Below are 16,905 nucleotides of genomic sequence, written 5' to 3'. Positions count from 1 at the left end.
CGGTCACCTTGCGTTTATGATCTTTCTGGTCGTCGAATCTGACGACTGGAGAATCGGCGAGTGTTGACTAAGTTTGACCATATCGGAGGCTTTTAGATTAACTTATTTGGTTTTCATTTATTTTGCGCTTTGTGTGGACGAACTGCATCATTATACTCTCTAGAATGAACAATAACCAGAAGTGCATATTTTTAATTCATTTGTTAGAAACATTGCATTAGGCCTGATTGTACATAGGTACATATAAGTCAGACCAGTGACTCAGGCTGATTGCAATGTTCCTAACAAACGAATTGAAAATAGTTACTTCTGCTTATTATCAATCCTGTATTTTTCATACAAATGGTTTTTGAGCAAGGGGTTTTACGCGAACATACATTCCTACTCTCCTTTTATTTACCTTCTATACTCTTCGACATAAAAGGGACAGCCTAATCACTCATAGAGATTGTACTGATCATTCAGGCCAATTGCAACGTGATGTCCCACTAACCCACTTTTGGCCAATGGCACTTTCCTTGTAACAATCAGGTTTGTAAATAGAATTTCGCTTCTGCTTTGATTATGTGCTAGGTGAAAGTGCCATCGGTCGATGGAAACCACGAGAAGGTGGTGGGTCCTTCTTCCATCAGGGGAGGATAAGGATGAAGAGGATGGCATGGATCGTGTTGGATGGGATATAGGTCACTAGGTCACTCTACCATTTCAACAACCATTTCAATCATCCCAGCTGATGTGTTCTTAATTCTTCAAAGATCTCCTTTAATTATCATTCTATAAAATCTGTCTCATTGCTACAAAATAACTAAATCACAGTCACCATTATGCAACTTTTGTGACGAACCTCTTACAGTAAAACATTTAATTGAAGAATGTTAGGGAATACAACACGAATAGTATGCAGACAATCCTTAACAAGAGAAACGAATTTCTCACATTAGTCAAGGCATTAATAAAATACAACATGTTAAATAAATTATAATTAAATTGTAATCATTGACGTGGTCACTAATAACCCTTCTAGTTGATGTGACCTTAAATAAAATATTAAAAAAAAAATTCTCTAATGATCTATGAACTGATTGTTACCTGCACAAAGTCTTACATTTTGAATGCTTGAAAACACAAAGTGGATAGATCTAATAAAAATAGATAAACAGAGACTTCATCTCGTGTTTATTGAAACCGTTTGCACAGCTCGAAACTCTAGGTCTATTCCCGTAAGAAGCTGCACAAAGGATTGCATGACGGGCGTAAAACGGAAAAGTTCGAAAGGAAAATGGCGTAATCACGTGGCAGCCGATTCCTACGATCTCACAACCATTCATTTCACCGACGCAAGTGCGGCGGGGTCATTTTTCGAAGGGAAACGAAACGAGAATCGCCCATTAACCGCACGATAGGGTAGAATACGTCGATGTAGCATCGCGTGTGAGAAAGCCACGAAGGAAGATCCCCGAGGCTTTCTTTACCTGTGTCTTAGAATGTAACGTAGACGCCTCGTGTCTCGTTACTTTCCTTATGAACCTCGAGAAGAGCCATAGAGGAGAGGTAGACTCGCATTTACTTCAAGTCGAGATCGTCAAATCAGCGCCATTACGTGGTTATTCAGAATCTCGCATTCTACATGTGTGTCTACTACCTGAAATAATAACGCGTGGATATTATATTCAAGAATAGTCGTTCCTAAGCTATTGCAGGAATTTCATTTTATTTTCCAAAAAGAAATTTTGTTTGGCTATCAATGTGCCGAGTCTGCAAAGCTTTAGAGGTCCTTGTATGAAATCTTAAGCAAATCCTATAGAAAAAAAAAAAAAAAACTTCGAATTTATTAACAATTCAAGCAACACTTCGACTTGCTTAAATTACCAATAAATTCAAAGTTCTTTTAAAGGATTACTCAAGCGTTCCCCGTTTCATTTTGCTTAAATTGCATTTATCGGGCTCCAAATCGGGAACATTATGCGACAGGGGATTAATAATTATAAATATCCCGCATTACTCGTTAATTTATTCTTTCTTCGCTCTCGTATCGTTCACTTTCATCGTTCGTAAGAGTCATCCGCGATAAACTCGTTTTGTTTCGACGCGACACGGTAATCTGCATTTAACGCGAATATGATAATGAACTCCTAAAAATAAGTCGTACCTCGTCGATTTGCGACTCGACCACGTGAAACATTATGTCTCGAGGTTTACAGCGCTCGATGCGTAGGCTCTTTGCTCACACGTGTACGCATTCGTGGTAGGTGGGCCGTCAATCATGTTCGACCTCGATAAATAATTTTACTGGAACCTTTGTTGCACATCGACAATGCCTCCACCTGAACGCTGCTGCAGGAAGCCGTTGCACAATTCCTGTACAATGAAGACGCCACGGAGTACCTAACTGACAAAAGGATTCATTTTATTTAACTTTTGAATACTTGCTTCGACAGCTTACATCTGTATTCTATAATGAACTTCTGGGAACGTTCAGTATGAATGTGTGGACTGCAACACATTTTTCTATTATTTTATACCTTCTTCAATTTCAGATAGTTTAAAAATATTTTTGTTGCGACGATATTGCACGATACCAAATATAAATGTTCGAATGTTTAAAATTAGAGAAGATATGGCTAGAATGAATACAGGATTGCTGTATAGGATATCCTAGTATGGAAGACACCTGCGAGACAGCCTAGTAGAAGAAACCATAGGTGACGATTAACAGATGGAAAAACGACAGGAATGTATGCACAGGCGAGAAAACAACGAGACAACTGTGTTAGGCCAGCACAGAGGCGTCCCTTTTCCTTTCAACAATGATTTACAGAGGAAGCGGTTCCCTTCATTTAAGGCTGCTTTCCACGTGTCGTAGACTTGTAACTTATGCGCGTACATATGGAGACGTAAGTACCCGATGCGGTCATTCTCACCGGAGTCGTAGGCCACGGGTAAAATTTTGTCCCTTGCCACGTTGGGGAAGCGTCGAGCAAAAAGTATAAATTATCGCGATGGCGGGACGCCTGGCGGTAGTAATGCAATGCAAAGAGACGTTGCCGGAAGAATCGCGAGATTTACTGTTGAACCTTAATTGTAATGCTGCGAAGGTGTTACTGATTTGTATCCTCCTGGAACTAGCTCCAACGTTAGACCTGCTGGTGGGTCAATGCTGAACATCTTGTTTAACTGAACGAGTCTCGTTGATCCATTTTCACTTGTACTTTTATTTTTACTCGTTTACTTTTGTAGCAGTTCTGTCTTTAGGATATTTAGTAATTAACATTTTTAGATATCTAAAAAGAATTGAAATTTTATTATATTTACTGCACCACCCTTGTTTTCTCTAATTAAAAATATTTAGTTACTATCTTGTAATATCATCATTTATATTGTGCGCACTGGCAAAAAATTCATAATGGATTAAATTCGTCGGATAGGACACTTTACTCGAAGAAGATAATATTGTTATCTATAGATAAAAGCTCCGACGTTTTTTTTTTAATTTCTGAATGCTTATAATGAAACCGGTACCGTGTAATTACCTCGAGATACCGCTACGTTATCACACCCTTTTCTCTTTTCTCTTCGTCGTATCGCAAAACGAGATAAAGATCTTTCCTCGTCTGTCTTTATAAAGTGGTTTGACCCGAGACCTTGACATTTGACTTCAGGTCGCATCCTCTCATCAGAGACCGTTAGCTTCGAAGATTCTTCTAACGATGGCCATACTTCCCACCATTGACACTATTACACCATGTATAGCAATTTGTTTACACACCATTTTAAAGTATGGATTCCGAGTGGGTACTATTTTATTATTTAGTCGAGAATTATTCTATTTATTACGTTTATCGGTACCAAGAATTAAATTGGCGATATGGCTGTGATCCAGTTTGATCTCAAGCACCCGCAATCTCTGATCGGAAGTTCAAGTACGATAAACGGGCCCTGTACTGCGATGCTACTAACGGTACCGTTCCTTTCTCTTTCTCTTGGCCGTTGTATCAGCAATCACGATGAAAGTCTTCCTCTTGTCTACACGCACGGAGTGACTTGACCTAAGACCCTGGCACTCGATCAACTAAATTCTTTTCTCACGAGCTAGCAACCTTCCACTGTCGCTGATGTAAATCGTTTGTGCGGATAATTGCTGATGGCACGAAGCATCCCTGACACGTCCAAGTTCTTCGAGCAGACATCTTGTTTGTCTTACATAAATATGTGCAGAGTCAACGAACATATTTTAGTAAAAATAAAATAAAAAGAAGCAACTACTGATGCAACTACTGTGATAATAAAATCAATCGAACTGAACAAGACACGAACCATCGATTGAAACGTTTATTACAAAACGAGGCCTGGTTATACTACAGAAATATTTCTCTGCTTTCTCAACTTGACAAGCAGTATATATTATTATGTTTATCATTCGTGTACCTCGATCGATTTACATTTCCAGACGGTCATTGCTCTGACGCTTTGAGCTGCCAAACAAGTTTACACGTTTAAATAGCTTTCACCAATACGGGATTATTCAATGCAAGCTGGATTCCTGTGTTTTATTTTCGAACACTGGCGATTTCTCTGAAATTTTTCGATTCGAAGAACCCAACAATTAATTCTAGCCTTGGTATTAACGCCATAATGGCTCTAACGGTGCTCCAAATCGGGGGTACAGCGCGCTCCACGTCTGAAATTGACACGCGATTTTTATCGAATCGTGACTCCAAAGAATTTCACTGCCGTGACGGAGCCGAAGGCGAATCGCAAAGAAACATTCGACGCGTACGGAACCGTGAAGTAACGGTACAGGGATTCAGGAACCCTGTGGAAAAAAAAATAACAAAACCAGTCAGGTATCCGCGACACCAATGACCGTCCCGTTCTTTTAAAGACTGCTTCTCGTGGATTCGTTCTCATTCACGTTCACCCGCTCTCAGCTCGACGGCCAAGCATGTAATTTAAATGGAATGCGGTGTTAATCACTCCGAAACGTTCCTCGATAATTAGACTCCGAGCGATTTTAAACGTCGAGACCATTATTGGTAGCAATTTTGTAACGAGAAACAGTTATGACAGTTTTGAATAAGCGCTGCGTGCCATTTTTTAAAGAAAATTACGCGAAAGGAAGTGGTTAAGTTGGGCCAAGTTATTTTAATCCTTTCAGACCTAAACTATTTTTTTTTCCTCATACTAATGCCATTTAATTTTTAAGGTTAACTTCGACGAGAATCGTGGCTAACTAACGCGTTATTAATTCAACGTCTCATAGTCGAGGAAAGGCATTCACCTTGCGAAATACACCTCTATTTGATTTATCCCCACTCGTACACTTCCAGACGTCGGCACAGTTTATGGAAAAATCGCATCGTGTGTTCGACTTCGAGTAACGATTGTTTGTTCCACCTTTCCTCGATGCATTGTTACAGATCCGTTTATATTACCCGAACTTTCCCTTTACGAATAGTGCCGGAACGAAGCGGAATTTTCATGTCGCGATTATGCACGATTATACACTGCGGGCAATTATTCACATCGAGATCACTAAGCAATTCAGTCGCTTCGTTATCGCTGTGCAATCGTATGCAAACGCGCCCGAGACGATTAGGTGGTGATTTCAGCATTAAGTAAACGCATCGTTTCAAGAAATATCTATCGATTAGTACCCATTGTCTCGTTGCAGTTGCAGAAACTCAGCGTCAATGTTCGATTTGTCCGACAGGAAATTCTCGGTGTTCACGAATTTATAATACGATCTTTACCGTGACGCTTACGAAACTAAACACCGTGTTACGGTCGGAACAATCTCGATCGACCGCTCAAGGCCACTTCCTTAATGTCAAACAAGAACTCGCGTTTGTACGTCGTGCTGGCCTGGCTCTGTGTTTGCATTGAGAGTCGAGAGTGGTGGCAACTATCGGTGGTATTGAGTGACTAATGTAGATATGCGAAATTTATGCACTTATGCAGAATATGCTGGAAGTTTACTACACGTTTTTAAACGTACTTGACTGTTACATGGATTCGAACATGCGTACTTTTGTTTTTCATTTCACTTCAGTCCACATCGTGTCCTTGTATTCTAGGAAGTCTAGGCTTATAAGTCTAGGAAGATAAGGACAATCGTGTTCGCGGACTTACACCATTTTTATAATAGACTCCTTATCTTGTTTTTCAATAAACTTGCACCATTTTCAAGATAAACAGCTTAAGTACGCGATTAGACCAACGCCCAACTTCTATATCTCATGCGTGCTAGTACATGTTGGATGATAAAAAGTAGAATTGCAAGTCAATTAATATTTTATGTACTTAGTTATGCTTCAATAATTCTCATCAAAAATTCCAGCATAAATATTGTCAGTACCCTAATAATTTTAAACTAAAATTCAAGATGCATTAGGTAGTTTTAGTGTCAATTATTGCCTAAATACAGTTAGTCCTATAAATATTCGTACCCTCTATGTCTATTGAAGAAGTGTGACTACTGTTGCTATAAATTACTACATATTATATAAACTATAATTCCATGTACTATAAGTTTCCTCCGTTTCAAGTCCAAGCACGATCACTTCCTCCAGGTACAAAGTGCGTTAACCGGTATCCTCAAATATTTGCTTTCAGAATCCCCGGTCGGCGATCATCGTCAGGGTCGTATGTCCCTTCAGACCGAGCTGCCATCCTCGAAAGCGAAGAGGGAGCAAGCTCTTCGCAGCATCCTCGCCGCGAGAAGGCGACAGATCTTGAGCCAACGGCCAATCGAATCTCGGAATCTGAACCGCACACCGAGACCGCTCGAGGTCTCCAAGGATTCGCCGGATGTGCTGGAGGCTCAAGAGACCAGGCACGGAATGTACGTAACAGCGACCGCTGGCAGCAAGCCCGAGCCCGAGCCCGCGAACGTGGAGGAATCAACAGGTAGGATTATCGTGGCGGACTTAGCGAGCGGAGACATCGAGCTCGTCTCCAAGGAGCTAGAAGGCGAGCAGGTGGTCGAGCATAGCACGAGAAAACTGAGCAACGAGAGCATCGCGGCGTCAAGCGTCGAGGGTAAACCGGCCTCCGGTAACTCGAGAAGCAATTACTCGATCGCCCATAGAAATTCTTCCTCGCCTCCGTCCTCCCCGACGTCTCCATCGCCACTCCTAAGCACTCAGAAAGCTCAAGACTCGGATACCCGCAAAAAGAATATCGTCTCGATGCCCGAGTCCCTCTACAATTACTTCAGGCCCGTGGAGAGCAACATCCCCGTGGAGGACATGTCTCAGTTTCTCTACTTTGGCCAGAAGATTCAACCGGATGCTCACAACGTCACTGGAACTCTGGACGCGACCCCAACCGCGGTAACGGCCTCCAGCTCGAGAAGGAGGTACTCCATGAAGCGATTCGGCACGACGACACCCGTGCCCAAGTTGGAGGAGATCATAAACGAGGAGATGAACATCGCCGTGGAGCGTCGGATCGTCGAGAAGAACAAGGTCTCCAAGATCAAGAACGCGTTCAGGAGCCCGGAAAACGGGGTTTATTACCGGAAGACAGGACCCACGGATCTCACGATTGCTTCCAACGTTATCACGGCGAAGGAGGCCGTCGATAACGCCACGGAGACGAAGGCGAAAATTGATTCGGTCGACGATAAGCCTCGAGACGATAACCTGTCCGCTCACGCCGTTGACCAGCTGCGTCGCGAGAGAGGAAATGCTCCAGCCCACGTGCCCGCAGAAACGAGGAATGCGACCAACTCGACCCAGATACCGCAACGACAGCCAGTTTCCGCGAAAGCGTACAAGGAGCCCGCGGAAAGTGAAACCAAGGATCGCGCGGACGGTTTTGGCGACGAGTTGAAGAGCCACGCGAAGAAGAAGAAGACCGACAACTCTTCTCTAATCTCGAACGAGAGGGACGACAGTGCCTCCACTTTATCGGACGTAGAGATGTACGGAGACCACACCGAACAGAGGATCAGAAGAATCGACATCTACGCAACGAACGACAACGTAGACCTCTCCAGAAACTTCGACTCCGTGCAGGCCGACCAGCCCACGCTCAGCACTCGCGAGAGCAACAACATAGAGACCTCGACTTCCAGGGAAAAAATCTCGCATCCCACCATGGACCCATCCCTCCCCGTCGATTGGACCTCACCAGAGACATCCACCCTGAGGATAATCGTCGTGGAGGACAACCAGGAGCAGGGTTTCTCTGCGACCGATGTCGCAGAGAAGTATACCGTTAAACCGGTCGATTCGACGGAAGAACGAGCTCGCGGCGTCGTTTCCGGTGATGTTCCCACTCCGAAAGCCCTCCTAGCCACGACAACCGCGACCATGGAGGCGAGCACGCGGTTCAAGGGTCGTCATCGGGACCAAAAGCATCGTCCTGTGGACAAGGGAGGCGGGAATCGGGAGCAGCATCAACATCAGGAACAACAGCAGCAGCACGTGTACGCGTACACGATAACGAACGTGACGCGGCTGTTGCGCAACTACACCGGACCTGGGTTAAGCAGAGAGGAACAAGGAGGTCCCGAGCGGGGCACCGGTACGACCGAGATAACGACCGGATCGGCGCAGCCACGGCGTCAGCCACCGCCGCCGTCTCTTCTTCTGCTTCCTCGTGCCGGTAGTGGTATAGAGGCAGCCCGAGCGCCGGCGGAACTCAGTGCCGGCACGACCGTCGAAGCAGTCGCAGCTGGTGGAACGTCCACTGGTGACCTGGTGGGGGAACGGCAGAGGAAAGTCGTCACAGTCGTGCCACAACCGGGGGAACGCGCGGTCAACAGTGCCTCCGCGCCTCAGCTGACCGTAAACAAGAGCGCTCCGAAGTCGAGCAAGTCGCCGGAAGTCGGTAGTCGAGGAGCGGTTCGATGGAACCACACTAGGTCGAGGAACACGGATCTAGAGGGAATAGGCGATAGAAGGTTCCTCAGGAAGTCGGCCAGCGCGGTGCTCAATCAACGAATCGGGGCCAGTGGAGACGAAGACGTTGCTCTAGTGGGTAAGAGGCGAAGGCTGACAAATGGCCAGACCGCATCCTCCAGCAGGAGGGTCAAAGGAGGCAAAGTCCTAGACAGTGTTCATCGAACTATGAATGGGTCAGTTTTGATCGGTGAGAAGAATAGGAAGGATGCAGGGGAAGGACGAGCTTTTCGCGAAGACGTGAACAGGAGCAACGCGACGACTGAAAGCGTCACCATGGAGCAGAGGACGTCGTCTGTCACGGAGGTGGACTCGACTACCACTCCGATGGTCGTTAATACCACGGAGGAAGACGCGAGTAATCTGACAGAGCCAGTGACTTTAAGTGATACCAAAGACAAAAACGACGCGACGCGGGGCGAGAACGAAAGTGGCCGCGCAGAGAACAGCACAGTGAACGGAAGCGGTTCGTCGACCGTGACAGTGACCGCGACGTTGGACGAAACGGTCGAGCCCAAAGAAACGACGACGACCGCGACACCAATCCCGGCGCCAGTTTTTCCAGTTACGCCCAGAATAATCGCGGAAACGGTACGAGTTGAAAAGGAGACTTTCACCGTGAGCCCGACGGAGTCCGCGGGCCAGGTGACCGAGACCAGAATCACCGAGCCTAACAAACCTTACGGAATGGCGAACCTGGATCCCTCGGAGATCCAGAAGATGTATAGGTCCAAGAACGCGACCACCGTCGCGTCTACAACCATGGAAGCTCCCACTACGTCGATGCCCACGGTGCAGATCGAGATCTCGACGATACCGCAGGACCAGGTCGTGACTTCCGACTCGACGAGCGAGAAATCGGTCCCGACCGGCTCCACGGTTTCGGAGTCACGCAGGAGATTGTCAGGCGAGAGGCCCCCGGAAGTCAGGGGTCGTAACCTGTCCGACGAATCCAAGGACAAGGACGACGTCCTGCCCATCATGCAGCTGTACAACACCTCGGACATATTCAACGGCACCGGTCCCGCGAACTCCTTTTCCCGTGGCACGGAACGACGAGTGGAGCTTCCGGTGTACCCGAAGCAGCCAGATGTTTCGAGAACGGCCGAGAAAGTCAACGACACGGTTACTCAGAAAAGTACGTCGAACGATGCATCGAATGCTGCCCGCGTCCCCGTTTCCGAGCCAACGAGGAAGGACAAGCACGACGATAATCGCGAGACGTCCGCCCATGTCCCGCCGACGGGTCCTGGCAGAGGGACGACGAACGGGAACAGGACCAGACACAGGCCTCTCTATCATCACGCGATCCTCCCTGAATACAACATCTCTGTGTACCCCGACGAACTGAACAGGACGTTCTTCGACACCGGTATGATATCGGTCAGTCCCAGAGAGTCGGTGAATGTCAGTGAAGTGATATCGAAGAGACACGACGGCGACGCCATCGCGTCCCAGGAGACCGTCGCCGTGGTCAGCTACATCCTGGCGACGCTTGTAGTCTTCCCCATCGCCGTCGGCGTTGGCCTCATTCTTAGAAGACTGATACTTAGGAATCGTAAGGTGAGTGGTAGATTCGGGTCAGACGGAGCAACGACAGTCTCGGGGGATTAGAAAGTATCCGTAGACGTGTATGTACGATATGTCCACGTTGCTGAACGAAAGTGGTCTTGTGATCTTTGGTACTGGTCTGGTGCCCAGACTCCTTCTCGCGTGAAAGTTCCGCGGAGGTGTAGGAACAAGGTTGGTGTCAGTGACCAGCTCACTTTCGGTTTGGCTGCGTGAAATATTTCTGCGCTCTTCCTCGTTGCGGTTCCAGGTATTGCGAAACGACTCGAAGGCTCTTTGGATGATTAACTTGCTGGAGTGGCCTAGTGGGAAATGTTGTGTATTTGGGATTTTTGCGTTCGGGGTATTTTTAAACGAGCTGTTGAATTAAAGGAGCCAGGTGATGTAAAAAATTGAGGTTATTTATGGTATTTTTGGCTTTATATAGAACTTTACGATACCGTACAAACTTTACTTGGAAATTATAATTGTGAGTAATTTTTTACTCTAAATGTTAGGAAATTTTGCGTTGAAGTTTTGGAAATCCAAAGGAAATTTTAAATGAAAAATTGATAAACTATTTTGTGGTATAATCTTGAGAAAGAATTAAAATGAATTAAAAGAGAATTAAAAGAGATTTAAGAATTAAAAGGATTGGAAGATCCATATATTTATTTCTTCTTTTACCCTCTAATTAATTCTACTGTTCGAGGCACGATCGATAACGAAGCCTCGTCATTATTTTCCGCCGGCTGAGATCTCGAAAACAATGATCCACATACCACACGTTTCTGGTTCTAGGTCGAACCGATCAAAACAGTGTTGACTTGAGTATTCCTGGAAGGAACATGATGAATTTTAAAATATAGGACGTTACGGTCGTGCCCAATCGATCGAATGAATCATAGCGATACAGTGGGAACACGCAGATGGCGATACATTCGAGTCGGTCAACATTTCGTTTTTATTCCGCTTGATTCGTAATGGGTGTTGCTTCCTTTCGGCCCTAGAATCGTTTTCTTGGCAAAAAAACCTTGATTTACGATTGTGTACCGTAAACCGTATCTGGTCGATGATCGCTAAATCGTAACGCAGATCTTATGGCAGCGCTACTTATGTACCGTTACGCAGCCTGCGGATTATCGTCGGCCTCGAGCATTTATCATTCGGCCATTAACCGAGACTTTCGCGTTATTTCGTGACCGTGAAATGGTCCCAGTGTGTAGCGTCAGGTTCAACAGTTTGATGACTAGGTTGAGAGTGTCGCTTCGCAGCTGGTTCCGTGCACGAGGAATTAATTGGACTGAGATCGTGCTCGATGGCGCCGGTAACAAGGGGATCACATGGCATATCGTTGATCGATTTCGTCCAGGCTACGTAGGCACATGGAGAACCGAAAAATGTATGATACTTATATGGTTGTTTGCTTGGGTAGGGGTGAGTGGGATGGTGCACCCTTGCCTTTTTCATTCGTAGAACTTCGTAGCTCGCTACGGAATATTCGGTATTAGTAGGAATGGTATTTTCTTGTTGATGTTTAAAGGTAAAGTAGAATGAAATTTTAATTATTCTGCTGAAGCCCATTATTAATTAACGATCCGTCTTTCGATGTACTAAAAAAATCTTTCTTTAAAAAGTAATTAATTATGTATGTTTAATAACCCCTTGTCCTTTGTTGACAGTTTGACATACGATATATTTTAGATTAACTACGAGTACATCACGCTATTTGAATTTTATTCATCGATATTCAAATGACTCAACGATCACGATGTTCCTGACGCAATGTCTTATAAACTATTGAGTGCCCGAGCAAATGACCGAATAGGTGTCAGATATTTTTTGTCTTTTTTTTTTGTCTACCTAGGAAGGTCTGAATAAAATCAGTATGTAGCACATCGGGTGGTCGCCTTGTAAGTACGCGTTAGCGTGTATTCTAACAATCACGGAGGTTGGAACCCGCTGAATGAAGCGTTCTGAAAGATTGCTTCTTCTGATGAAACTGGCATAACCACTGGGAAGCAAACGCTTTAAGGTCTTATTAATGATGGTGTTTCGGAGTGCCGCTGGGGAGTTTGAGGGTCGTGGTAACAGGACTTCGACGTGGCGATGATGCTTTTTGTTTGTGTTATTATATCTGATCTTGCATACCTTTTTGACACCTTTGGCCGATGAATGCATCTCCTATAGTAGTGGATCGAGGAAAGACGTGTTTTTATGAAATGGAAGTTTTTGTTAACTCGTTTGTGATTTATGCTTTGTTTTTTTAGATTTTATATTTCCTGAGATAAAAGCTTTTGTCATTTTAACTGTTGCTATTCTAAACTGATTCCATTATGGGTTGAATTTTAATAAGGAGAGCTATCACAGTTTCTGATACAATATTTTCCAATCTACATCAACAATAATGGTAAAGATGCACTATTCTTCTCGATATATTTCTCTAAATAAATCGTTTCAATGTCACAATTTTTTGCGTGATCATTAAATTCTTATTCGGAGGTATCAGTCGACAAAATGTTGAAATTATCGTTAACCGATCGCGGCAAATTTTGTAGAAACTATCTTGGTTGGCCCTGAACCCGTCACGAGTGAAGCCAACGACTCCGTCGTCGAATAATCTTTATGGTTCGCGAAGGCTCGCCAATGATTCACTGTGAATGATCGCTCAATCGACAATTACGATCGTCAGGTTCATTGTATGAGGAGGATTACCTGGTGTCTTCCTTCGAGCAAGGATGCACCATGACGTCCCATCATCTTAGATCCGCTCGATAACATAATGCCTTGGTCTAATGAGAAAATAAATATAGAATTACATAATGCAAAGATTGTTCGCGCCATTGTATTCGATAAGAGTTTAATTGCGCCTCTCTACTAGAGAATGCATCGAACTCGAGTATCGAGACTGGGAAATTGATATTCATTGACGAACTTGCATAAAAGGAATCTTGAAATTCATTCGCTAAATTTTATCTGCGAAGGAACATGTTCGTCGTTCTCACTTACTGTCTCTCGAACGTGAGAATGAAATATTCTTCCACGCTCGCTGCAGATGAAAATGATCGGTATCACTCTTTTCCCCTGAAAGTGCATTTCTGGATGTGCATGTTCGAAGCTACGGTTGATTCGCGATTCATTCGGTACAACTCGAATATTTTTAGCGCAAGCGTTCGTAAAAATCGTGGATATAAATTTCGAGTTAACAGGACATTCATGATTGTAAACTCGCGCGATGGTACAAAGGGTCATGTGAAGATAAAAAAGAAGCGAGGGAGCAGGAGAGAATGAAAAGATGCAAGGGCCAAACAAACAGTGGGCAAACCCGTTTGAGGGCTTCCTCGAAAGCATTGAGAGTGTTTTACGCGTTTTGCTTTGAAATTTCGTCGAAAAGGCACGGAACGACCTACTTTTTAAACGGAAATATAGTAGAAACAATTGGTGCTACATTAACCCATTCACTGCTAGACAAATTTAATGCGTTTTGCATTGGGTTTCAAAATTTTAATACAGATGTGTAATCTAGGTTACTATTTTGATAATAAAAAGTAATTGCAATAAATTTGAACTAGGAGACATCTTGGAGTTGGCAGTGAATGGGTTGATAGATCGAAGGTCCAAGTAATATTAAACCAAACAAAAGGAAATTAACATAACGGAACTAAGATCAGATGCTTTGACATTGCACACAGATGTTGCTCATCGAATACCAAAAGAAACCAACACACTAATTCCTGTCAATATATTGCATAACGAGCAGCTAAACAAAACTGAATTCCAATTATTCCAATCGTAAATCAAATTAATCTCCAAAAAAACCCGTAGGAAATATAAGAAACAAGTTTAATAGAAAAAGAATTAAACATCAGTTGAATGATATTTGTTTTGAAATTGCAAACTTCTCCAAAGCATTGCAAATGAAACACGCGCGACACCGAGTGAATCATGCGACATTTTTCAAACGTCGTCTTCGAGTAAAAAGGCAAACAGTCGCATATCTTTTCCTGCTTTGCGTCAATGTTGTTTTTCTATCTATTTTCACTCGCCGCTTTGCATATTTCCAAGTTCGACGTTATCTGCGGGATTCGTGCACGGTGTGTCGCTACGAACTCTCTTTTAGAACGGAACGATAAGGGGCTCGTTGAATCGTGTAATTAAATAAACGAAACGTGCGATAATACTCGACGTTACGGGCACGATGCGATTGCATTTCACGCGACGTAAATTTCCAATTCCGAGTAAATCGCGCGTGTGACAATTTTTCTCAAATCAACCTGCTAATGACGTTCGTTTCGCACAGGTGCTCGAGGAGTCGGATACATCGTCGGAGATAAGTTGCCGCAAAGACGCTCTGAACCTTGAGAACGGGGACTTCAAAACGTCCATTGAGAAGGCGATCACGAAATTACCAAGGATACAACACTTGGTAAGCTTACATTTTTCTTTTTTTATCGAATTAAATTTAATCCTCGACGTAGAGATGGGGATAATTTGTATTTGAATAATAGATGGCGAATGAAAACCTTGTATAGTGATCTGTTCACAAGGTTTATCATTTAAGGTGGAATATAAATTTATTTTATAGCTTAAATTCTATTTTTAGTGATTTAATTGAATAGATGGTCGCTCGTATTTTATTCGTTTAGTTTACATAAGAATTTCGCCTAAATTTATTGGATGGTCAGCCCTGGGGACTCAGTGTGTCGCTATTACCACGCATTGAAATCTCCAGCGTGGTGATTTCAATCGCGGTAATAGCGACACTTTCTCCTTTAGAATCAATGTGCCAGCGATTCTTTTATACAAAAATTCACTATCAACGACACCATTGTTATCAACTCACTAGTTAAATATATTAATTCTACAATTAAATATTGCCTCCGGAATAAAAGTATTAGTGCACATTTCTGTTAATTCAAGGAATCACTTTCTCTTAATTTGTGTCCAATTCAGAGTGTTTTTGATTTGAACTTTTGAGCTATATTAAAAGCGATGATTATTTTTCGCTGCTGAATAGTGTCATCACTTTTGTTTAGTGTCACGAAGCAGAGAAGCCTCCGCCCCCGCCAACGCAAGAATCTAGATGGGAGTTTCCTAGAGATAAGCTTAGGTTACAGACGGTCCTCGGCCAAGGAAACTTTGGTCAGGTAGGCATTACATTTTTTAACATTGCATCTTCTGGAACTTTCTTGTCTTCAATTAACTAATTGAACAGAACCTAAAAATAAAATAGTATAACGTCTAGAAAATATCTATAAACGTCAGAAACTAGTTTTCCTTATTTGCTATTACAAAATTTACTTTAACTATTAGAGTCAAAGTTTAAATACTCGATCATCCATTATAAAAATGAAGGTTAATTTCTCTGATTGATGATCCAACGGTCAACTGGCTGTTCAAATGTTTTTATCTTTCCCGGTGTAATTATGCAATAGCGACAATTTATGGAAACTTTTTTCAGTTATTTACTACAGTATGACATAATGTTCTTCCAACAGCAAACGACCAATCGTTCTTTGTGTAATTCTTCGATATTCGTTGTACTTAACAAATGAGTAATTCTTGGAATTCTCTTTACTTTAAAAATACTTGGAATATTATGCAGTCCTTTGTTTTAAAGGTAATTCTAAACTATTTAACACTCGTCGTAAAAATTTCTATTATATAATAATACTTCAATACTCACTTTTATTAGCGAGAAGCGATATTCTGGTTTCACACCTTTATGATATAAAGTTCGGACCTAACGATTAAAACACCATTAGGTGCACTTACGTCTTAATTTTCTATCGTTAAGGTCTGGAAGGCTGAAGCTGACGATTTGACTGGTCATCAAGGAACTACTCGTTTAGTGGCTGTCAAAACTGTCAAGGAAGGTGCTTCCGATCGAGAGAAGGAGGATCTGGTTCGAGAACTGGAGATCATGCAGCAACTCGGTAGTCATCCCAATGTTGTCACTCTTCTTGGTTGTTGCACCGAACAAGGTAAGACTTAACAATTCTACCTATTTTATACTGTTAAGTGCATCGATGTAGTTGTGTTGCAATCGTGTCGTCAAATATATTTAATGCTCAAGAATTAATCTAACACTTCAACAACGTCGATATTCAATATCATTTGAGATCTATAAAAATGTCATTATGTTTATTAAAATCTACTTCATTTAAATCGAAGTTGATGAAATGTTAGTTTCCAAATTTTTGGTCTTTGGTATCTTTAGATATATTTTATAGTATTTGGGTAGGATTTGAGTTGATGAATTTTGTATCGAGACGTCTAGTACGTCATTTTGTCACCAGTACGTGAAGATTCATCTTGTTTCTTGCATCTGCGTCTGAGACATCTCCTTTATGACCAACTGCGCGAGTCACTTATCCTCGACCTTGTCTGTACGACGTAAAACTTTATAAAAACTAGTAGCGTTTTAAGTGGCAGCTCGTTTGCCGAGTAT

At 43.0% G+C, this 16,905-nt stretch overlaps 1 protein-coding gene across 1 annotated transcript in view; it reads left to right on the top strand.

The window, feature by feature from the left end:
* Window positions 1–16,905, top strand: part of LOC128888512 (uncharacterized) — a 220,342-nt gene that overhangs the window by 186,346 nt on the left and 17,091 nt on the right. Inside the window, exons 2-5 of the mRNA XM_054145417.1 lie at window positions 6,613–10,469; window positions 14,755–14,880; window positions 15,491–15,601; window positions 16,252–16,438. Of these exons, the coding sequence (XP_054001392.1) occupies window positions 6,613–10,469; window positions 14,755–14,880; window positions 15,491–15,601; window positions 16,252–16,438 (4,281 nt within the window). The remainder of the gene's footprint in view (window positions 1–6,612; window positions 10,470–14,754; window positions 14,881–15,490; window positions 15,602–16,251; window positions 16,439–16,905) is intronic.

This window comes from Hylaeus anthracinus, unplaced genomic scaffold (assembly GCF_026225885.1).
Source record: "Hylaeus anthracinus isolate JK02 unplaced genomic scaffold, UHH_iyHylAnth1.0_haploid 11994, whole genome shotgun sequence".
NCBI lineage: Eukaryota > Metazoa > Arthropoda > Insecta > Hymenoptera > Colletidae > Hylaeus > Hylaeus anthracinus.
The sequence above is the reverse complement of the archived record's forward strand: the minus strand, read 5'-3'. Positions and strand labels throughout refer to the sequence as shown.